The 23,804-nt window shown below is 52.3% G+C and overlaps 1 protein-coding gene and 1 long non-coding RNA gene across 2 annotated transcripts; both read right to left on the reverse strand.

Moving 5' to 3' along the window:
• Positions 1-251: 251 nt before the first annotated feature.
• LOC113985749 (potassium voltage-gated channel subfamily E member 1) lies at positions 252-5,524 on the reverse strand. Its single transcript, XM_039382202.1, has 2 exons — positions 5,433-5,524; positions 252-738 (listed from the first exon to the last, which is right to left on the reverse strand). Exon 2 carries the CDS (start codon positions 689-691, stop codon positions 311-313), a length of 381 nt encoding a protein of 126 aa, XP_039238136.1. The 5' UTR covers positions 692-738; positions 5,433-5,524; the 3' UTR covers positions 252-310.
• A 15,324-nt stretch (positions 5,525-20,848) lies between these two features.
• LOC120322479 lies at positions 20,849-23,203 on the reverse strand. Its single transcript, XR_005563848.1, has 2 exons — positions 21,420-23,203; positions 20,849-21,357 (listed from the first exon to the last, which is right to left on the reverse strand). It is a non-coding gene; the product is annotated as an uncharacterized LOC120322479 (long non-coding RNA).
• Positions 23,204-23,804: the final 601 nt, after the last annotated feature.

Genomic DNA, 23,804 nt, shown 5'->3' on the forward strand with positions numbered 1-23,804 from the left:
GACTCAATCCCCTCATCTAAATCATCAGTAAAGATATTAAACAGAATCATCAATAAAGATATTAAACAGAATATGAGGACAGGAGCACCCTCCTGTCTCACAGGCCTCTTAACACCCAGTTTACAGCCTGAGGGGTCAGGGGTGCTCTGGGCAGAGGGGGTAAATGGTCCATTGACAACAGTTTCTGGGCAATGGCATGGAAGGCTCTGGAATACAGTTTTGGGTTACACCCATCCAGTGATGGACTGGTCCCAGCTGTTCTAACCAGGACAACCTCCCGAGCCCCCGCTCCCGTCGTCCCTTCCGATCCTCAGGAGCGCTTCTCCTCGGGGATCTGCGCCGCCGGCCGCTCCGGGGCCAGCCGGTTCTCCAGGACGCAGCACAGCTTGTAGCTCTCCAGCACCTTGGCCTGGAGGAGCTCCCTGTCCTTCCTGCTCCACAGGTCCGAGGCGATGTAGGTGTCGAAGGGGTCGGGGGCGCCGGCGGGGCCGCGCGAGCGCAGGTTGGTCACCAGCACCCCCACGGTGAAGAAGCCGAAGAGCCCCAGCATGAGCAGCACGTAGAGGATCTCCAGGCTGCTGCCAACAGCCCTCACCGGGGCGGGGGCAGAGCTGTTGCCCCGCTCCAGGTAGCCCTGGAGCAGCTTGGAGAGGAGCAGCTCCAGGGCCGTGGTGTTGGACGGCGCCAGCATCTCGTCCTCCTGCTGCCCTTCCCTCTTCTTCGTCACCGGGGGTTTGTCTGGAAAAGGGTGAAAATCAGGGACATGGCAGGGAGAAACCCACCCAGGGGGAGGGATGAGCAAACCAGGAACAGAGTGCACGGGGAGATCCCAAAAGAGCAGAGCCCGAGCTGAGAAACCAACATTTCCCCCAAGCTGGGCTTGGCTTTACGTTCCAGAGGGTGTTATTACATTACATACGTTATATATATTATGTATTACATATAATACATTATACAGAGTGTATTATATACATCCCAGAGGGTGTTATTATATTACATATGTTATATACATTATGTATTATATATAATACATTATACAGAGTGTATTATATACATCCCAGAGGGTGTTATTACATTACATACGTTCTATACATTATGTATTACATATAATACATTATACAGAGTGTATTATATACATCACAGAGGGTGTTATTACATTACATACGTTCTATACATTATGTATTACATGTAATACATTATACAGAGTGTATTATATACACCACAGAGGGTGTTATTATATTACATACGTTCTATACATTATGTATTACATATAATACATTCTATGTAACTCAGTTAGTCAGAGGAATCCTGTCAGCACTGCATTCCCAGATCCTCAGCAGCCAGGGAACAGAAAATCATGGAATCATGGAATGGTTTGGGTTGGAAGAGACCTCAAAGATCAGCCCATTCCACCCCCTGCCATGGGCAGGGACACCTTCCACCAGCCCAGGTTGCTCCAAGCCCCGTCCAACCTGGCCTGGGACACTTCCAGGGATCCAGGGGCAGCCACAGCTTCTCTGGGAATTCTATCCCAGCCCCTCACCACCCTCACAGGGAAGAATTCCTTCCTAGTATCCCATCTCTCCCTGCCCTCTAGCACTGGGAACCCATTCCCTGAGTCCTGTCCCTCCATCCCTTGTCCCCAGTCCCTCTCCAGCTCTCCTGGAGCCCCTTTAGGCCCTGGAAGGGCTCTCAGATCTCCCTGGATCCTTCTCTTCTCCAGGTGAGCACCCCCAGTTCTCCCAGCCTGGCTCCAGAGCAGAGGAATTCCATGGATAAAACCCCATTCTCCTCCCCACAGAGCCCTGGGGGACACGAGTGGCACCAGCCCAGGTGACATCAACCTGCTCCCCTTGGCCCCTGGGTGACTGAAGAGTTAAAATCCATCCCCATTTCCCAGCTGTTTGCAGATCCCTTGGAAGGGAAATGAAGGGAAGGAGGAGTTTCAACCTTTCTCTGAGGTTTCTCCTCCCGAGATGCTGCAAAATATAGACCTGCTGACAAATCACTGCAAGAACTTCAAAATGAGGGAGAATTTCCCTGGATTCTCAATATTTTCTCATCATAAAGACAGGCAATGTTTTCTCATAGCAATTGTCAACATCAGGGGATAATTATCAAATAATTATACAATTATTTGATATCAATTATCAGTAATTATCAGAGGCACTTGAGGTGCTGATGAATTGGCATTTTGAGGCTGGATGTCCTCACCCAGCTCACTGTACAATCTGGGAGGTTTCTGGGTTGTGAGGTATTCCCTAATCCAGGGTTCTCCTGGAAGCTGGTGGGAGCTGAGGGGTCTCCACCTCCATGTCCACATCAGGTGGCAAAAACAGGAGAGGGACGCCCAGGAAACCTCCTCCCAAAATCTCAAGGAGCCCAAAGCCTTCAGCTGTGCAGCTCCAGTGTGGAATCCACACTGGGACTGGTTTGGAGTGGGACTGCCCAGGGCTGGGAAGAGCCAGAGGTGTCAGGGAGCTGCTCCATGATGGGTTCCCATCTCACTGTCCCAAAAGCTCAGGTTTGGGGCCAGAACCAGAGGGGCTTTGTGCTCCTCACTCCTCTCCCCAGACAGCTGCTGAGGGACTGTGCCCAGCTCAAATCAGCATCCTGGTTTAGCCAGGTTGCATCCTGCTGAGCCAGGACCTCACCTGGGGTGGTGGCTCCCATCCCACCCCATCCCACCCCATCCCACCCCATCCCACCTCATCCCACTTCATCCCACCCCATCCCACCCCATCCCACCCCATCCCACCCCATCCCACCCCATCCCAACGTATCCCACCCCATCCTACCCCATCCACCTCATCCCACTCCATCCCACCTCATCCCACCCCATCCCACCCCATCCCACCTCATCCCACCCTATCCGACCCCATCCCACCTTATCCCACTACATCCCACCCTATCCCACCCCATCCCACCCCATCCCACCCGATCCCACCCCATCCCACCTCATCCCACCCCATCCCACTCCATCCCACCTCATCCCACCTCATCCCACCTGATCCCACCTGATCCCACCCCATCCCACCCCATCCCACCTCATCCCACCCCATCCCACCTCATCCCACCCCATCCCACAGGAGGTTTTGGGGGGCTCACCCCTCCTCCCTCTCTTGGGAGGGACGATCCCTGAGCAGTGACTGCCCCTGTCCAGAATGACCTGGGGCAAAACTGAACAGTCCAGCAGCTCTTCCCGAGGGATTCAGTGGGAATTCCCTGCAGTTGGCAGCAGCCTGGGCCACATGAATTGCTGTTTATCCACCTGTTACAGTCAAGGCAGGTGCCAGATCTACACCATAAATCATGGAATCGCAGGAGGTTTGGGTTGGAAGGGATTTGAAGGATCATCCCATCCCACCCCCTGCCATGGGCAGGGACACCTTCCACCAGCCCAGGTTGCTCCAAGTTCCATCCAACCTGGCCTTGGACACTTCCAGGGATCCAGGGGCAGCCACAGCTTCTCTGGGAATTCTATCCCATCCCCTCCCCACCCTCCCAGGGAAGGATTTTTCCCCAATATCCCATCTAACCCTGCCCTCCTTCAGCTCAAGGCCCTTTTTCAGTAGGTGAAGGCGAATCCACAATATCCCTTCATGGCCAGGTTGGACGGGGCTTGGAGCAACCTGGGACAGTGGAAGGTGTCCCTGCCCATGGCAGGGGGTTGGAATGGGGTGATCTTTAAGGTCCCTTCTCCCAAACCAGTCTGGGATTCTCTAATTCCATGGCCTGCTCCGAATCTCTTCAACATCCAGATCCTCACAGCTCCGGAGTGTCGGAGCTGCCAAAGGCAAGTCCAGGAGACACTTCCTGTGTGCTGTGGGATCTGAGCCCGGCTGGGGCAGGAGAGAGGCCAGCCTGGACCTCTGGAAAGCCCCTGTTGCCTGTCCAGGTGCTGAGGCCGTGGGGAATAATCCCAAGAGAGCCGTAAATTGCCATTTTGAGTCCAAATGCAGCTGCAGAGTTTTGGCACCAAATGTAACCTCTGTGTGCAGTTCACATGTCAGAAATGCCTCAATCCTGGCTGGTTCCCAACCCAGGCAGAGCAGGATGGGCCTGGCTGCCCAAAAAGCTGCTCCCTGAGCCTGGAGGCTGCTCCCACTGGAGCTGGAACGGGACAGGGCTTGGAGCAACCTGGGCTAGTGGAAGGTGTCCCTGCCCATGGCAGGGGGTGGAGCTGGATGGGCTTTAAAGTCCTTCCAAGCCAACCCTTCCAGCTCTAATTCCATGATCCTGATTATTTGGCTGTATTTCTCTTCCCTTTGGAGGTGGAACTGGAACTGTGCTATTTCTCCTGTAACAGGGGTGGGCGTTAAATGACAGATCCTTGTCCTCTGGACACAATTCCCTCAGCTCTCCCAAATCAAAGGACACTTATTCTAATTGCTGCTGAGCAAACATCTCCAACACTTTCTCTCTCCCTCCAATTGCTGCCAAAAACATCAGGAACCCAGCACCAGAAAGTGAGGGGGACAAGAGGAACACTCACCTTTGGAAAACACAGCTCCCTAGAAACTTCTCATGCTCTCATGACCCACAAAAAGCCTGAGCCACGCTTGGAGCAAAAGCCAGCCCAGCACATCCCCTATTCCCGAAATTTTCTGCCGGCAACAAGCTTCTCCACCACCATAAAGGATCCACTGACCTCCCTGGCTCGTTTCCCTGCCCGTTCCCGCAGGGATGAGGAGGTCAGACAACGTTCTGGAGGATTGCACAAGACAGACCCATTTCCTCGGGGAAATTTTGCAACAGTGCAGCATCCAGGACGCTGCTCCTGTCTGGGATGGGCCAGCAGCACATCCCAGGAGGAAGCAGTGCCATATGGACACGGAGCTGGAGTTCTACACCAAGTGGAAGCACCTCCTGCAGCCCCACCTGTCTATGGAAAATCCGTAATCTCTCCCTGCCTGTCCCAGGGTCATCCATGGCCTGGACAACACTTCAGATCCTTGTGTGGCCTTAAAAAGAAGCATTTAAGCGGGGGGGGCACTTAATTCTCCTCCAAAACATCAACTTTGTCTGATCACAAAACATTAAAGCAGTTCTCTGACACGCTGGGTAGGGATCACATTATTTTGAAGAAGAATCCCAGAATCCCAGAATGTGCTGAGTTGGGAGGGATCCACGAGGATCATCGGGTCCAACTCTTAACTCTGCCCAGGACCATCTCCAAGAAAGCCCAGAAACTCTCCCAAAAAAACACCCACCCGAGTTTATCCCCGTGGATGCAGCTGCCTCGGGTTCGCATCCAGCCCGAAGGCGCAGGAAAACCCTGGCACTGCTGGAACAGCAAACAAACCCTGGCAGGCAGAGCCCCTGCTCCCTCTTTCCCATCAGTTCAGCTCTGCCGCCCGGCAGCTCCCGGGCTCCTGGAGCTTCCCAGTTCTCCACCACCCCCTGCTCCCGTTCCCGGGGTCGGCACAGACCTGGCGGGCGCGGGGCTCCGGCGATTCCCGGCGAGGAGGAGCAGGGAGATGCCAGCCTGGAAACCCCCCCGGGGCTGGATGGTGGCTCCTGCAGGGCCAGCAGCCCGGCTGTCACTGTGCCCGGCTGTCACTGTGCCCTGACTGTCACTGTGCCCTGACTGTCACTGTGCCCTGACTGTCACTGTACCCTGACTGTCACTGTGCCCCGGCTGTCACTGTGCCCTGACTGTCACTGTGCCCTGACTGTCACTGTGCCCTGACTGTCACTGTACCCTGACTGTCACTGTGCCCTGACTGTCACTGTGCCCGGCTGTCACTGTGCCCTGACTGTCACTGTGCCCTGACTGTCACTGTGCCCTGACTGTCACTGTGCCCTGACTTGTCACTGTGCCCCGGCTGTCACTGTGCCCTGACTGTCACTGTGCCCCGGCTGTCACTGTGCCCCGGCTCCCGGCTCGGTGTGAAAGGTAAGAGGCAAACAGGGAAACACCTGGAAATCCCTGGGATGGGGCAGGGCAGCAGCGTCAGCTCCCGTGTCCGGCTGCAGGGGGAGGTGCTGGGGGGGCACAGGGTGGCACAGGGGGGTGCCACGGGCTCTGCCAGGCAGGAGAGTTACCACAGAATCACAGAATATCCTGAGCTGGGAGGGACCCCCAAGGATCACCCAGTCCAAGCCCTGACCCTGCCCAGGACACCCCAACACTCCCCCTGTCCCTGAGAACATTTTCCAAACCCTCCTGGAGCTCTGGCAGCCTTGGGGCCGTGCCCACTGCCCTGGGGAGCCTGGGCAGTGCCCACCACCCTCTGGGGGAAGAACCTTGTCCTGAGATCCCCCCTGAGCCTGCCCTGTCCCAGCTCCAGCCCTTCCCTGGGTCCTGTCCCAGAGGTCGGAGCTGCCCCTCGGGAGGAGCTGCAGCCCCCAGTGAACCTCCCCTCAGTCCCAGGGACATTTTGGGATGTTGGGATGTCTCCAGTGCTGCCGTCCTTGCTCCCTGACACATCTCCCCTCCCGTCCCTGCTCCCTCACACACACAACCCCCCCGTGCCCTGCGTGGCTTTGGGTCTGCACAGGGGATGAACCTGTGCAGGAGGCCTTTCTGGAAACAGAAATTGTGGTTTTTAGAATCAGAAATAGCATTTTTTTAGAAACAAATAGTGCCAGCGAAGTCCCCTGGGAACAGGAGGTCCATCTTCCCAGGATATTGCACATTTGGGCACGGCCCCAAGGCTGCCAGAGCTCCAGGAGGGTTTGGACAACGCTCTGAGGGACAGGGGGGAGTGTTGGGGTGTCCTGGGCAGGGCCAGGGCTTGGACTGGAAGATCCCTGGGGGTCCCTCCCAGCTCAGGATGTTCTGTGATTCCCTGATTTTGGGGTGCAAGGAGGAAGGAGGAGCCATTCCCGGGGCTGCCCTCAAACCCAACACAAACCCCTCACTGACTGCCCTTCCTTACAGCAAATTCAGTTTTCTGGAAGCATCTGGGTGACTTCTGTTTGACTTTGGTGGGACCCGAGAGCTCCTGTGACAGGGCCATTGTTGTTTTATATAATATTTATATAACTATGACTCCAGGCACGAGTTTTCTTTGCCCTCATGGATCTGTCAGCAGCCAAAGATTTCCTTTCCTTCCATTCCAATACAACCTGGAGAGTGATGGGATCCCTCAGAAAGCCAAGGCAGCTTTTCTCAGGAAGGTGATAAAGGACATTTCCCAGCACAGGAGCCTGAAGATCTCTTGGAACCACATTCCTGGAAGCCTTTTGGTTTCAAATTGGGCCCTGCTGTTGTTTTGAGGAAGGAAACACTGAAATAAGGACGGGGGTTAGAAAACATACTTTACTTTTTCAGTGAATTGTTGCTCTTCCTTGGGAAAGCTGCTGCTGTGGCCCTTGAAAGGAAACAGATGAAGTTTGGCAAGTCCAGATCTTTGTCTCTGGCACTTTCCCATGTTAATCCTTCAAAATTAGGGGGAATCATCAAAGCAAACCCTCCCTGGCTGAGTTTTTTGGGCTCCTGAGGGGGTTTTCCAAGTCATCCTACAAAGGATGGGCTCTCAGGAGAACCCCAGCACAGGATTGGGATTATCCAGGTGATTTTACAAAGGATGGGCTCTCAGGAGAACCCCAGCACAGGATTGGGATTATCCAGGTGATTTTACAAAGGATGGGCTCTCAGGAGAACCCCAGCACAGGATTGGGATTATCCAGGTGATTTTACAAAGGATGGGCTCTCAGGAGAACCCCAGTACAGGATTGGGATTATCCAGGTGATTTTACAAAGGATGGGTTCTCAGGAGAACCCCAGTACAGGATTGGGATTATCCAGGTGATTTTACAAAGGATGGGTTCTCAGGAGAACCCCAGCACAGGGTTGGGATTATCCAGGTCATTTTATAAAGGATGGGCTCTCAGGAGAACCCCAGCACAGGATTGGGATTATCCAGGTCATTTTACAGAGGATGGGATTCCAGGAGAACCCCAGCATAGGATGGGGATTATCCAAGTGATTTTAGAGAGGATGGGATTCCAGGAGAACCCCAACATAGGATGGGGATTATCCAAGTCATCCTACAAAGGATGGGTTTCCAGGAGAACCCCAGCACAGGATTGGGATTATCCAGGTCATTTTACAGAGGATGGGATTCCAGGAGAACCCCAGGTCACCAAATCTGGCCAAAAGGTGACATTTATTCACTTCCTGACATCCCAGGTTCCGAAAACAAGGCTTTGGACAACCTGGTTTCCCCCCAAGTGTGCAATATTTGCTGTTATCCAACTGCAAAATAAAGGTGCCCTTGGCTGCAGCAGCAGCAGGAATTCCCCAGGGAAGGGAAGCAGTGAAGTCAACTGTGGGGATTTACAGTGAAATGCAACTTAGATTAAAAAAAACCCCACGAAGTTAAATTAAAAATGTGCAGAGTTTGGGAGAGGTGGAGGGTGGAGGCACTTCCAACCCACAGAACGAGGTTAAATTCAATTCCCTTCATGCAGAGGAGTTCAGGGATGACAGGACAGGGAAGGAGAGAAAGGAAGAAAGAAAGGAAGAAGGAAATAGAGGAAGAAGGAAAGAGGGAAGGAAGGAAGGAGGGAGAGAGGGAAGGGAGGAAGAAAGGAAGGAGAGAAAGAAAAAGAAAGAGAGAAAGTAAGAAAGAAAGGAAGAAAAAAGGAAGAAAGAAAAAAGAAGGAAGGAAAAAAGGAAGGAAGGAAGGAAAGAGAGAAAGAAAGAAAGAGAGAAAGAAAGGAAGGAAGAAAGGAAGGAAGAAAAGAAAGAAAGAAAGAAAAGAAAGAAAAAAGAAGGAAAGGAAGAAAGAAAGAAAAAGGAAGGAAGAAAGAAGGGAGGGAGGGAGGGAGGGAAGAAGGAAGGAAAGAGAGAAAGAGAGAATGAAAGGAAGAATGAGAGAAAGGAAGAAAGAAGGAAGAAAAGAATGAAAGAAGAAAAGAAGGAAAGAAGGAAGAAAAGAGAGAAAGAGAGAGAAAGAAAGAAAGGAAGAAAGAAAGAAAGGAAAAAAGAAAAAAGAAAGAAAAGAAAGAAAGAAAAGAAAGAAAGAATGAAGGAAAGAATGAAAATTGCTGGGTAAGGACGGGAGAGGAGGAACCTCCATTGACAAGCAGTGACCCCAAAATCACACCCAGCTGGGAGCAGAGCCAGAGCAGGGGGAAGGGAAATTTTGTACCCTGAGAAGCAAAAATTACAACCACCTTTGTGTGATGGAACTGAGGCAGTGCCAGCTCTGTGCCCGTGCTCTGCCCACACAGCCACAGCTTCCTGGGCTGCCCAGCACGGAAGCACCAGCCCTGAGTGGGTTTTTTAATCTCTTTTCCTCTCCTTTAGAAGCTGCTGGTTTGTGGGGTGAGCCCAGATAAGGTGGTTGTTTTTTTTTTCCAGAAGCAGCCACGTGGATCTTCCTGCTGCCCTGGTTTTCCCCCTGGAGCAGAGACCAGAGGGGAGCAGCAGGAGCAGATTCCACCCTGCAGGAACCTCTGGGAGCTTCTGTGCCCGTGGTGCAGGGATCCCCCGTGGGGTGAGAGGGTCAGGGGTGCCCTGGATTTGCAGTTGTGCCCCTGCAGCCTTCGCTGGAGAACTTGGATTTGCACCATCCCGAGCATCTCATCCCTCCCTCCCTCAGTTTGCAGGGATTTAACCACGTCAGTGGGAGTGAGTTCATCCCAAGTTTGGTGTGAGCAAGGTCAGACCTCAAGCATGGCCTCGAGGCAGGGCCAGAACTTTTGTGGGTGCTCCCAGAGCAGCAGCAGAGGAGCCAGGCCATGGAATCACAGAATCAGGGAATGCTTTGGGTTGGAAGGGACCTCAAAGATCCTCCAGCTCCATCCCCTGCCATGAAGGTCAGGCTGGACAGGGCTTGGAGCAACCTGGGATAATGGAAGGTGTCCCTGCCCATGGCAGGGGGTGGCACTGGATGGGCTTTGAGGTCCCTCCCAACCCATTCCATGACTCCACATTCATCCCTTGGTTGGCACACAGAGTTTCTGTTTCTTCTCTGGTCCCAGCCAAGCAGAAGGAACTGAAATCCTGCAGCTCAGGGTCAGAAGACACAGAGAAGTCAGCCCAGGAGGGGTTTTCCTCCCCTTGGAGCCAGTGCTTTCTGTCACCTCCCTCTGCTTTAACACAGGAGAAAAAGCCAAAGGGGTGTGGGGTGACCCAGGGGGATTTGGGATACTTGGGGTCTGAAATGCCTGGAGCACGTGGGATCCAGTGCTCCCACCATCCCACCCAACTGGGAACAAGCCAGACCGACCCAAGCAGGGAAAAATGTTCCTGAGCTGCCTCCCAGGATGAGAACCAGGAGGCAAAACACCTCGAGGGGGTGATGGAGCCTCTGGCACCCCTGCTGAGGGTGACAGAGCACTGGGATGGGCTGCCCAAAGGGGTTGTGGAGATACCCAAAACCTGCCAGGACAGTCCTGGGAACCTGCTTTAGGACAAGCTTGGCCTGGGTGATCCCAAGATCCAACCCCGACCATCCTGATCCCGAAGAAAAGGCACGACCTGTGCTCTGTTTCCTCCAGGAAACCTCGACCAGCTCCTACAGCCAGTCACTGCTGGTTGAATCCAGCTCACCCAACATCCTGAGTGAGGGAAAACTGGGCCGAAACCAGTGTCAAACTGGGCAGAAACCAGTGTCAAACTGGGCAGAAACCAGTGTCAAACCGGGCAGCCACGGCCACCACGGGCACTCCTGGCACAGCCCCACACGTGCTGATGGTTCCTCAAGTCTTGCTGGAATTAGACCCCCAGGAAGCAGGAACACTCTGAAGCAATCCAGGCATTTTTCTGGGGGTGTTTTTCCCAAAGGAAGCCCAAAAGCAGAGGTGGAATTGAGGCAGAATAGTCTGGGTTAGAAATCTTTGCTCCTTTAGGATCGTGGGCTGAAAATGCCTTGGAAAGGAGAAAACTGGGGCCACAGATTTTCCTGGCCTGGAGCTGGGTTTGGATCCACCCTGGGCAGCAGCTCTGCCCATCCCTGCCCCAGCTGAGCACTGTCCAACACCCCTGACACCCACTTTGTCCTCCAGGCTGGAGGAGAAACACGTGCTGCAGATGTTCCACTGGTGGACCAGAAACCCCAGTTTCACCCCAAAAATCACCAATTCTCCTCCATTTCCAATAAAATCAGCCCTTGTTTCAGACCTACCTGCAGTTGGTGTCCCAAGGTCCCTGCAGGGGGTTCGGAGCTGGCCTTGGTGGGATCAGCCTGGGAGTGCAGACCAGGCTTAACCAGCCTTGCCTTGGGCTGAGGTGGGGCAGGTTCAGTTAGTCAGAGCTTAAATCCTGCCCTCTGACAGCACCAGGGAGAGGAGGAGAGGAGAGAAACAAAGCTCAGCACAGGTCCAGGGCCGGGCTGGGGGGTTTGAGGAAGTCCTTCCCCTCCGTACCTCCACCAGCATCGCATGTTCAGCAGAACCTCACGGAGCCCCAGAGCCACTGGGGTGGGAAAAGACCTCCAGGATCATCACCCAGCCCAACCCGTGAGGGAGAGTTGGCTTCCTTGTCTCCTGCTGACCCAAAACTCCTCTCACAGACCTAAAAATCCTCTCACAGACCTAAAAATCCTCTCAGAGAGCGCGGGGTGACACAATCAGAGGTGACAGCGACGACAGTGAGTTGATTTTGAGGTTCTCATCTGCCTTCAGTGCCTGCTGGGTGGCAGATAAAGAGCCTCCCAGAAGGGTCGGGGGCTGGAGCTCCACCTGATGCTGCTGCTGGAAGGGAACCTCCAGGAGATGATTGGGGGGGACTCACACCCCAAGGGTTGGTTTGGGGTGGAGGTGGGAGGCCAAGGAATTCCTTGGGAAAGGGATGAATTCGGCAGCTGGGGGCTCCCCTGGGGAGGAGGCAAAGCTGGGGATGGGCAGAAGGAGCCCAAGTGGAGCCCAAGGGGTTTGTACCAGTCCACTGAAAAGAAATGCCTGGATCAGGGAATCATGGAATGGGTTGGGTTGGAAGGGACCTTAAAGCCCCTCCAGTGCCACCCCTGGGACACCTCCCACCAGCCCAGGTTGCTCCAAGCCCCGTCCAACCTGGCCTTGGACACTTCCAGGGATCCAGGGGCAGCCACAGCTTCTCTGGGAATTCTATCCCAGCCTCTCCCCACCCTCCCAGGGAAGAATTCCTTCCCAATATCCGATCTAACCCCTCCCTTAAACAATTCCCTGTGTCCTGTCCCTCCATCCCTTGTCCCCAGTCCCTCTCCAGCTCTCCTGGAGCCCCTTCAGGCCCTGGAAGGGGCTCTGAGGTGTCCCCAGAGCCTTGGTGATTCCCAGTATCCATAACACCAGCCCTCCCTCCCCTATTGTCCTGTTTTTTGGGTGCAGGCAGGAAGGAAAGGAAGGGAGATGGATTTCCCAGGATTTCCAGGCTGTGCCAGCTCTGCAGGAAGCCCAGGAGAAGGAGAAGGAGCTCTCTGGGGTCCCCAAAGCCAGCTGAGAGCTGAGGTGGTGACAGGCCCACCTGCACCATCCCGTGGCTTCCTGAGAGCCAGGAAACCTTTTCCTTCCACTCCATCGTCCAGGGAGGGAGAACCTTCCTGGGCAACCACCCCTGAGGAGGGAACTGCTGCCCAACCTGAGCTCTGCCCTGCTCCCCCCACCTGGGACAGTCCCAGCTGGGAGACATCCTGGAAAATGGAGTGGAGAGTGCACTGGAGAGGGATTTTGTAGGGATAGGAGGGGGATAGAGTAGGGATAGAGGGGGAATGGCCTCGGGCTGAAGGAGGGCAGGGTGAGGTGGGATGTTGGGAAGGAATCCTTGGCTGTGAGGGGGGTGGGGAGGGGCTGGCACGGGATGATTGATCCCTGTGGGTCCCTCCCAGCTCGGGATATTCCCTGATCCTGTGGTTCTGGCTGTGCCAGGGGGGTGTTTTCTCCCCACACCACATATTTGCATTTCTTCAGGCCTTTCTTTCCCTCCTCAGCAAACGAGTCCTCCCAGTTCTTTTGAATTCCCTCCCACTCCAAACAATGGGCTGGATGAGGAGTGGAACTGTCCCTCCTTCAGTCGGGCTGCCTCACATTCCTCTTGCTTTCCATCGGGGACTCTTGGCTAAACTCATCCTTCCCGTTCTCCCCCAGTCACCACGAAAGGCTGGGAAAGGAAAGGCTGGTTCTCAGGCAGGGCTGGAAAAGCACCTGGATCAGGAGTTCTGCAACTCAGTCACAACACAGTGTTTGTGAAAGGGTTGGGACTTCATTACTGAGGTGTTTCAGTTTTCCTATTTTTCCCTACTTTGAAAAATCCCCGGAGTTCTGCTGAACGACAAACGGCCTCAGCAAACGGGTTGCAGGGAAATGAAAGCTAAAAATGAGGTTTCAGATGCACACAAAGACACTCTGGGAGAGCCAGACAACTGTGGGAGAGCAGCTCTTCCATGGAAATCCCAGATTGCTACAAAACCCGTGGGATTTCACAGATTCACGGAATCATGGGGGTTTTAATTTTAATTTTAATCTTTAATTTTAAGCCTCCTTTGTTGAACGTGAATTCAACCCTCTCACCAGATATAGAATATTATTCCTCTTGTTTGGAAAGTTCAGTTTCCAAGCACCACCCATTAATCCAAGTGCATTAATGCCACGGATTCACCCTCCAAACAGTTTCCAGGAGATCTCACCAGGAGGACGTTTTTTACCCAACCAGCCACGCTCACGTCACAGAGCCCTGCTTGGCATCACCCTTTAACCTAAATTTAAAAGAAATAAGTGGCATTCTTGCCCATTTAGGGTTTGAACCACCTGAGCACTCCCAGCACTCCCAGCACTCCCAGGAGTGCTGGTGTCTGTCTGGAATTCTCCTCCACTCAGCCCTGTCCCAGCCAAGCTGAGCTCTGCCACCTTTAGTGCTTATCAACCTTCACAAAATGTAATAATGCTGCTGATGGCAAATTAATTAAACACGTTGACAGATGCGATTTAATTGCTGGGGATGAAGGAACCTCTTGGAAAGAGTCAAAGGGAGGAGTGGACCCTGAAGTGAAGCTCTCCAGGGCAAAGCAGCAGCGTGAAAACTGGTTTTGTTTGCTCTGTTTGCATCTTGTTGTTACATCTCAAGGTCAAGTTTAACCCCTGATGGTCCCACAGAGCAGAAAAATGGGATTTTTTTTCCTTTGAAGCTCAGCCAAAATGTCATGAATATGATTTTATCAATAGAATCATGGAATGGTTTGGGTGGGAAGGGACCTTAAAGCCCATCCAGTGCCACCCCTTCCATGGGCAGGGACACCTTCCACCAGCCCAGGTTGCTCCAGGTTTATCCAACCTGGCCTTGCAGAGATGTCCATGACTTGGGTGCTGCTCCTCACACCAGTGAATAAACCAGGGCAGCAAAGTTGCTTAAAATTATCAAGAGACAAAACTGAAACCACCAAGAATTCCACCCTTGCCTTGTTTTAACTAAAGCTGCAACATCCAAACCCTCGGGTGGGATCGGGGTCTCCTTTGGCCTCGGGAATCAGAATCACAGAACGGGGTCTGGGGTTGGGTTTGGGGTTGGGTTTGGGGGTTTGTTTCCTCTTTAAACTGAGATCAGTGTTAAATCACCTGGCAAATGTGGATTTTACAGAATCCCAGAGTCATCAAGGCTGGGAGAGACCTCCAGGAACATCCAGTCATAGAAGCACCACCAGGATCACCCCCAATCCATGGCCCCAAGGGCCACATCCAGACACCTCTGGGACACTCCCAGACACAGGGACTCCACCACCTCCCTGGGACACTGATTCCAGGGCTCAGGAGGGCCCAGCAGCCCCCAGCACCGAGGTGGAACCAAAGCAAACTGCACTCAGGGCACAGGCAGGGCAAATAACGGGGGTGGTTTTTTTCCCCAGTCCAAAAGGAGGAAGAGGGACGAGGTTCCCTCCCCAGCTCCACCCAGAGCAAACCCCACACAAAAGGCCTCTGTTGTGTCTTCACAGGCAAAAAAATCCCCTGGGTTCCACGTGGATTGATAACCTGCCAGAAACTGGGGGTGAGAGAATGTAAATGAAAGGTTGGTTTGGAGAACGAGGGCTCCAAGAGTGTGTGTCTGTCACCGTTTGGGGGGTTGCACATTCCCAGGAACTCTGGGGAACAGCACAGGGAGGACATGGAGCTGCTGGAGAGAGGCCAGAGCAGGAACCAAGAGGAGCCCAGGGCTGGAGCAGCTCTGCTGGGAGGAAAGGCTGGGAGAGCTGGGATTGTTCAGCCTGGAGAGGAGAAGCTTTGGGGGGACCTGATTGTGGCCTTGCAGGGCCTGAAGGGGCTCCAGGAAAGATGGAGAGAGACTATTTCCAAGGGCTGGAGTGACAGGACAAGGGAGAATGGCTTCAAACTGCCAGAGGGCAAGGTTAGATGGGATATTGGGAAGGAATTCCTGGCTGGGAGGGTGGGGAGGCCCTGGCCCAGGTTGCCCAGAGAAGCTGTGGCTGCCCCTGGATCCCTGGAAGTGTCCAAGGCCAGGTTGGACGGGACTTGGAGCAACCTGGGCTGGTGGAAGGTGCCCCTGCCCATGGCAGGGGGTGGCACTGGATGAGCTTTAAGTTCCCTTCCAACCCAAACCATTCCATGATTCCATGAAATATCCAACCTTTCCTCCCCACAGACCAGGGCAAGGAATGAGCTCATCCCTCCCTTCTCCCAGGTAACAAGTGACAGGACGAGAGGAAATGGCCTCAAGTTGCTCCAGGGAGGTTTAGATTGGATATTAAAGGAAATTCTTCACAGAAAGGGTAGTAAAGCCTTGGAATGGGCTGTCCAGGGAAGTGGTGGAGTCATCATCCTGGAATTGTCCAAAAAACGTGGATATGGCAGTTATGGACACACTGACCATGGTGGGGCTGGGTTGACAGTTGACCTTGATGACCTTCAAGGCCTTTTCCAACCTTAATGATTCTGTGATTCCCGTAACTTCCTTCCGTTCCCAGAGGTTCCCAAAATGCATCTGGCACTTGATCTCCCTGCCCTTGGCTCCCTCACAGACCTGACCCACTGTCAGAGCCATTTTGGGGCTCCTTCCATCCACAGCCCAGTTCCCATGTCCGAGGTGGTTGACAGGGAAACAAGGTCTGGGGGCTCCTGGGCAGATCCCAGGTGAGGGCTGGGGGAGGGAAGGACTCATCAAACACTGGGATTAATCAAACACTGGGATTAATCAAACACTGGGATTAATCAAACACTGGGATTAACTGTCCTCCAAAGCCCACACTGGGGCTTGTCCTCTGCAAACATCAGGCTCCAGGAAGCCTCTGCCTCCAGCCACAGGCTGAGCAGAGACACTCAGAGGTGGGAGAAGGCTCTGGAAAGGCCAGGAAGAAATCCCTGAGCGCGAGCAGGGCGTCCTGAAACAGCCCCGAGCCAGGGCTGAGCTCCCGGCTCGGGAAGTCCGAGGGAGCTCTCAGAGCTCTTTCCCGGAACACTTCACGAATTAAATCCTCCTGGAAATCGATATTTTATACCCCAGGGCAGCCAGGGATCGATCTGGGTTCTGGGAATTGTCCTTCCTGCGGGCTGGACTCAGGGGGTGGCGAGCGGGAAGGGGGCTGGCGCGGGCGGCCGGCGCTGGCACCGCTCCTCTCCTTGGCACCAAACGCCATCCTCTGTCCTGCTGAGTCACCCAGAGCTGCTCCAGCGCTGGAGATGCTCCTTTATCCAAGGATAACTCCCTGTACCCCAAGAGCTGTCCCCTCCTGCCCAGGGGGAGGGGGAAGCAGAAGGCGCCGTTTCGCTCCCGTGACTCAACTCACCACCGAGACGAGTTTCAGCTGCTTCGGCTGATGCTGCAAAACCCCAGCTGGGATAGGGCAGGGATAGATGGGATATTGGGAAGGAATTCCTGGCTGGGAGGGTGGGGAGGCCCTGGCCCAGGTTGCCCAGAGAAGCTGTGGCTGCCCCTGGATCCCTGGAAGTGTCCAAGGCCAGGTTGGACGGGGCTTGGAGCAACCTGGGCTGGTGGAAGGTGTCCCTGCCCATGGCAGGGGGTGGGATGGGATGATCCTTCAGGGCCCTTCCAGCTCAAACCATTCCAGGATTCCATGATTCATTCTATCATTCTATGATCAAAATAGTTTCCAGTGTTCCCAAATTATTCCTAATTCCAAGTGAAGGTTGGAGGATGGATCTGAGCGGGATGTTACACAGGGGTGGAATTTCTCAGGTGTCACAAAATCCCAGAATGGTTTGGGTTGGAAGGGACCTTAAATCCCATCCAGTGCCACCCCCTGCCATGGGCAGGGACACCTTCCACTAGTCCAGGTTGCTCTAAGCCCCGGCCAACCCGGCCTTGGACACTTCCAGGGATACAGGGGCAACCTCTGCCAGGGTCTCCCCACCCTCCCAGCCAGGAATTCCTTCCTAATATCCCATCTATCCCTGCCCTCTGGCAGTGGGAGCCATTCCCTTTGTCCCATCCCTCCATCCCTTGTCCAACATCCCTCTCCAGTGATGCTCAATTGAAATGAAAGGTATGGAAGTGTTTTGCTTTCCTGCTCTCTGATCCATCTCTCCAACCTAAATTTCCCCTCTGTCACTTTGAAGCCATTCCCCCTTGTCCTGTCCCACCAGCCCTTGGAAATAGTCTCTCTCCATCTTTCTTGGAGCCCCTTCAGGTCCTGCAAGGCCACAATCAGGTCACCCCAAAGCTTCTCCTCTCCAGGCTGAACAATCCCAGCTCTCCCAGCCCTTCTCCCCGGGGAAGCTGCTCCAGCCCCTGCTGATTTTCCCCTGCCCAGCACGACCCTGGAAGGCTCTGGAACCCCCTGGATGCTGCCAAGGATGGGAAGTTCTCGCTGCTGCCTCTCCCACCCGGCCCAGTTTGCCAGAGGGATTTCCAGAGCCAAGGGAAATTCCACCTGCTTTTTAATCCCACCCATTCCAGCTGCCAAACCACCCTCCTGCAGCAGCAGGAGCCGCTGGAGCTGCTCCTCAGCCAGGACCTGCTGGAACCCCCAGGAATCCTGCCCTGCCTTCTTCAGGAGCTGCTTTGCAGCTGGAATTAAAGCTGGAATCAAAGTTTCCATTCCCTAATGGAAAGGAGGCAGCTCCCAGAGCTGAAGGGACCTGGAAAAGTTACTCAGCAAATTGCTTCGGGGTTTTTGTTGAGTGATTTAGGAATCTCATTTTAGTGGTTTAGCACTGTCAAAGTGAATAAACCCAACGGAATCCCAGGCTTTCCTGGGATTTGCTGGGATTTACAGTCTGAAAGATTCCCTCAGAGTGCTCAAAAATCCAAAAAAGTGGAAAACAAGAGGAGGAAAAACCTGCTTTTTGTCGAGTCGTGTATTTTCCCAACTCAAAGAACATCAGTAAGTGGATCATTAATTTAATCACCACGAGGCTCAATCCTGCCCAGTTCAGCTCCAATCCTGGAAAAAGCCCCTCTCCTTCCTTTTTACAACCCCTTTTAGGCTCTGGAAGGGGCTCTAAGGTCTCCCTGGAGCTTTCCCTTCTCCAGGGTGAACACTGTAGCTGGTTCTCTTCACAATAAATCAAATTAAGGCATCATTTGGGATGATTTTATCCATAAATTAATACACCCTGGGAATTAGCATCACTTTATCCAGGGGCTACAGGGAGCTGAGCACCTGAACTTCCCCTTTTCCAGCTGGAACCAGCCAGTTTTCCCTCGGTGTGGCCCAGGGGGCTCCTTTAAAATAAGAAGAATTAAGAAGAAAACAGAGTTTGCAAAGGTACGATCAGAAAACCACGGAATGGTTTGGGTTGGAAGGGACCTGAGGGATCTTTTCCACCCCTGGGTGGGAGCCTGAGCTGGAGGTTTGAGTTGTGAGGCTCCAGTTTGCTGTTGGTGGATATTTAGCTCCACCTACGGGCACCTCCACGGAGCTCCGGGAATCCTTGGAATTAAAGCATTTAGTAAAAGTTCGGAGGCTCTGATTCCAGAATCGAGGTTGGAGGAGACCTTCAGGATCAGCCGTAGAAGCACCACCAGGATCACCCCCAATCCATGTCCCCAGGGGCCACATCCAGACACAACCCGGGGTGCTCGGGGAGTTTTGGGGCTTCCAAAATATGGACAAAAAGATGATTCCATGAAGTATCTGCCCAGAGGGGTTGAGGACTCACCATCCCTGGAAGTGTCCAAGGCCGGGTTGGAGCAACCTGGGATAGTGGGAGGTGTCCCTGCCCATGGCAGGGAGTGGGACTGGACGAGCTTTGAGGTCCCTCCCAACCCAAACCAGTCTGGGATTCTGAGGAGATCGTACAGAAAAAAATAAATTAGATGCAACCTCATATTTCTGATCCCTTCTTTCTCTCTGTTGGTTTGTGTCTTTCTGGAACAGGACTTGGACTGTCAGTTCTCTGAATCCCAGAATTACCAGGGTTGGGAGAGACCTCCAGGATCATCCAGTGCCCTCACCCAGCACCACCAGGATCACCCCCAATCCATGTCCCCAAGGGCCACATCCAGACACCTCTGGGACACCTCAGACACAGGGACTCCACCACCTCCCTGGGACACTTATTCCAAGGCCTGACCACTCCTGCAGGGAAAAAGTGTTCCTAATTTCTCATCTGAACCTGCCCTGGGGCAATTTAAGGCCGTTTCCTCTCCTCCTTCCAACCCTCCTGTCAGGGAGTTGGGGAGAGCAATGAGGTCCCCCCTGAGCCTCCTCTTCTCCAGACAAACCCCCCCAGCTCCCTCACGTTTTCCAGACCCTTTCCCAGCTCCCTTCCCTTCCCTGGACTCGCTCCAACCAAACTGAATTCCTGGCCCCACTTCAGTGGCACCAAAACACGCCCAGCTCGAGGCGATGAGGGGTTTGAAGTGTGACAGTCGCCACTTTATCCATGGAAATTCCATCAAGGGAAGATAAATCGGGCCCTGCCACCTCCGTGCTGTCCCCTGTTGGCACTGGAGTCACCCCTGGGGCCTTGCTTTGACTGGAAATATTGAAAATTTGATGCGATTTGAAAGCTCAGTGTCAAAATTTTAAGAGTATCTCGGGGAAGGTCTTTAACAGTGGTTGGTTTGGTTTCTTTTTTAGCCAGTTCACGAATTAAAAATTAAAAAAAAATTTAAAAAAGCATTTAAAAGGTGTATTTTTTGGCAAAAAGCACGTTGGGCAAGGCAGGATAAAAGCAAAGAGGGCGGGTTTGTCTTCCCCAAGGTGTTATTTGGAGTTGGCAGAGCAGGGATTGTGCCCAGGGGAAAATCCAGGTTGGAAGTGTTCCAATGGTTTGGCTGGAACTGTTCCAAAGGTTGGAGAAGAAGCTGCTGGAGTCCTTCCCCTCCCCACCCTGGATGCACAGGGAGAACAATCCCACTCTTCCATGATTTCCAAAGGCAAAGAGACTCCACTTGTTGCTGCTCTGGAAAATAAAACTCGGGTTAGAAACCACAACTTCAGGCTCAGCACCTACAGGCAAAGCCAGTTAAACATGGATTTCCAGACTGCAGGAGCTCAAAAATCATGGAATCCCAGACTGGTCTGGGTTGGGAGGGACCTCAAAGCCCATCCAGAGACACCCCTTCCATGGGCAGGGACACCTCCCACCAGCCCAGGGTGCTCCAAATGTCACTTGGACACTTCCAGGGATGGGGAATCCACCATTTTGGGGGGCAAATCCCCGGAATTATTAATTTTCTATCTATAAAATACACATTATGGCTGCACAGGGATTATTTAAAGCACTATGAGGTCGATCCCTTTATTCAGAAGCAGCTTCAGGCACAGAAGGAGCAATTTTGAAACCGGAATATTCTGCATTTTATTCATCAGCAGATTCTCACCCTTCCACCGAGATCATGGGAAGCAAAAGGCTGGAAAGCTTTTCCAGGAATAGATTTATTTGGTTATTAAGGATGTGACCTGGCAATAGATCCTCCCCCCCCCCTTTGCAAATTAAGTTGTTTGGAAGCTTAAAAATCCCAATTTTTGGTGTGATTTTTGTGCAGAAACACCACGACAACTTACAAGAAAGACAACCAAAATATTTTAATTTAAATATGCCCCGTGCTATACAACTGTAGAAAATACCAACCAAGCATTCAGTTGAACATTAAAAAGAAAAAAGGAAGAGGAAAAGCCAAGGAGACACAACCAGGAACACGCTGTCACCATCCCAAGATTTCCAGGCTTTCCCAGTGGCCACTTTCTGGGCGTAGGAAATGGTTAAAAATCAGGGATTTTGGTGGTTTTTAGTTGAAAAAGCAGCACAGTTGGTTTTTTTAGGGAACAGAAGAGCAGCTCCCTGTGATGGAGAAGTCGTGTTGGGATTTGCCGTGGGTGAAAAAGGACGGGAATTCTTCCATTTTTCAACTGGATGAGACACTTGAGTCCAGCAGGAACTGGAGAAACGTGGGGAAAAAAAATCTTGGAAAGGTTTAAAGGCAGTTGTGGCAAACCTGCTTGATTCCTTTCTTTTGGGGGCTGGTAGGCAGGCCATGGCCCCAGCTGGATGTTGTACCCCCAAAATAACCTGATTTTTCCTCTGTGTCCATCCAAGAGCTCCAGCAGGACACGGAATCAGCTCTTTTTAACACCAAGGATCAGGGTTTCTTCCAGTTTCCAGGGAACAGTGATCCAAACCAGAGCAGAAAATTCCACATATCCCTGTTCTCCAGTCACTGGTTTCCGTTTCACCAGTCCTTGTTTCCCAGCTTGGGATGGCTCCATTCCACATCTTCGGTTTTAAAACAGGTATTATTGAAAGAAAACAAGGGTGTTTAAGTCAATATTTGCTTCAAACTCCTTCTCAGACCAACTGTGGCAAAAGCAGAGCAGGAGGGAACCACGTTTGGATTCCTAAAAACTTTCCAACAGACTTCCTAAGACCCATAAGTGACATTTTCCACAAAAATCAGTTCCTATCTCTTCCCAAAAAAATACCTGTTTCAAGGTGAGGATCTCCAGTTTTAAAAAAACAAGTAATAAAATACATTTCTCTCTCATCTTTTTGGTTTTTTTTTTTTGCCTTGGAATTGGGATTAATTATCAGGACTGTCTGGAACATATAAAAAACCCCTAAAGCTTCTCCCACACACTGCCATGATTTAAATGTGCATTACTTGGCATTAAAGCATTTCACACCAGCTCAGTCTGGAGGCAAAGCTAAGAAAGTTTGGGAGTTCTGGATGTACAAAGCCAGTAGAAAAAGATCCAAGTGTGCAGCTTGTAGTAGGAATGGACAAGGCAAAGGCACCATCTCTCCTCCCTGTAATTTTACAATCACCATTCAACCTTTTCTCACAAAAAAACGCAGATTCAAGTCCCTCCATCACTGAAAAAATTCTGAATATGCACCATTAGCCTTATTTATACCCTTAAAAGTCCTTTCCCACCCCCCCTCCCCAAGTCAAAGCTACCAAATGTCATTGAAGATATAAATTATCAGAACTTAAATAATTTAAAATCCATTCATTTCAGCAAGTCTCCCGTTGCACCTTTTTTTTTTTCCCATTGCTTTGCCAGATAAAACCCCACTGGAGGCATTTCAAAGGTGAACATTTTTAAAAGCACTGGTCCCCACAGCACCTAAATCAGGGGGGCTGAAGGGATTTTGTGCCTGCTGGAAAAGCAGTGCCAATAAAAAACAAATATAAATATATGTATTTACACATCTAGAGGGAAATCTGGGATAATAAATACCTTAAACCTCCCCGATTTCCAGCTCGTGAGAAACTCTAGAAAATAACTCAAAAGTTACTTTAGAAGACCAAGAATACACATGCACAAAATGCAGGAGGAGAAAAAGTACTTTTTTTTTTGAGTTTTAAGGACTTTAATCCTTAAAACCTTCTCTGTTATCCCGAGGTTTTTCCATCCAACCGGAGGATTTAAGAGTCAGGCAAGGAAAAGCTCCTTCACCCCCCAAAAAGAAACCCTATTTTTGTCTTGGTTTGTCTGCAAATATCATCTTCTCCCAGCGATTTTGGGAATACACCCAGGGATCAACTTGCAGCCTCAAAAAAAATCGGGATGAAACTTCCTTTATTTTTTCTCTCAGACGGGGAATTTCTCGAGCGCCGCCGCCAAACCCAACGGGGTGGTTTTTTTTTTTTCCCTGGGAAGTTTCCTACTGGGAAAAAAAACCCCAAAAAACCAAACCCAAACCCAGCAGCAGCAGCAGCTCAGCTGAGATGGGCGGGGGTGTAATCGGGTCTCCTGGTCTGGATGATTTTGGGTTTGGGCTTTTTGGGTTCCTCGTCGCCGCCGTCGCTCTCCCGGTCGCTCTCGCACACGTGCACGACCACGCTGGGGGTGGTGGCGGTGGCCGCGTGGAGCTCGTACTTGTCACCTGCAGGACAACAACAAAAAAAACACCCCAAAAATGGGATTAAAAAGCCTCCATTCTGCATTAAAAAAAATTTAGTCTGGGAGGTTTTTTTAAGGTGTAAAGATAAAATTGCACGAGGTTGATGAATGAGGTCGATGGGATGTCGAGCGTCCCGAAGGGTTTTAGTGAGCGCTGAGTTCAACGCTGGGTTTGTCTTAATATAAAGAATTGCTTGAAAGCAGATTTACATTAAAAGGCCAAGGGCCGGGTCCTGCCCTTTGGCCTCAACAACCCCCGGCAGCTCCAGGCTGGGCCAGAGGGGCTGGAGAGCAGCCAGGCAGGAAGGGAGCTGGGAGTGGGGATGGACAGGGAGCTGAACAGGAGCCAGAGTGTGCCCAGGGGGACAAGAGGCCAATGGATCCTGGCCTGGCTCAGGAACAGGGTGGCCAACAGGGCCAGGGAAGTGATTCTGCCCCTGGACTCAGCGCTGGTGAGGCCACCCCTGGAGTGCTGTGTCCAGTTCTGGGCCCTCAGCTCAGGAAGGACATGGAGGGGCTGGAGCAGGTCCAGAGGAGAGCAACGAGGCTGGGGAAGGGACTGGAGCACAAGTGCTGTGAGGAGAGGCTGAGGGAGCTGGGGGGGCTCAGCCT

Source organism: Pipra filicauda, unplaced genomic scaffold (genome assembly GCF_003945595.2).
Source record: "Pipra filicauda isolate LSUMZ 115617 unplaced genomic scaffold, ASM394559v2 scaffold1100_size29236_pilon, whole genome shotgun sequence".
Taxonomy (NCBI): domain Eukaryota; kingdom Metazoa; phylum Chordata; class Aves; order Passeriformes; family Pipridae; genus Pipra; species Pipra filicauda.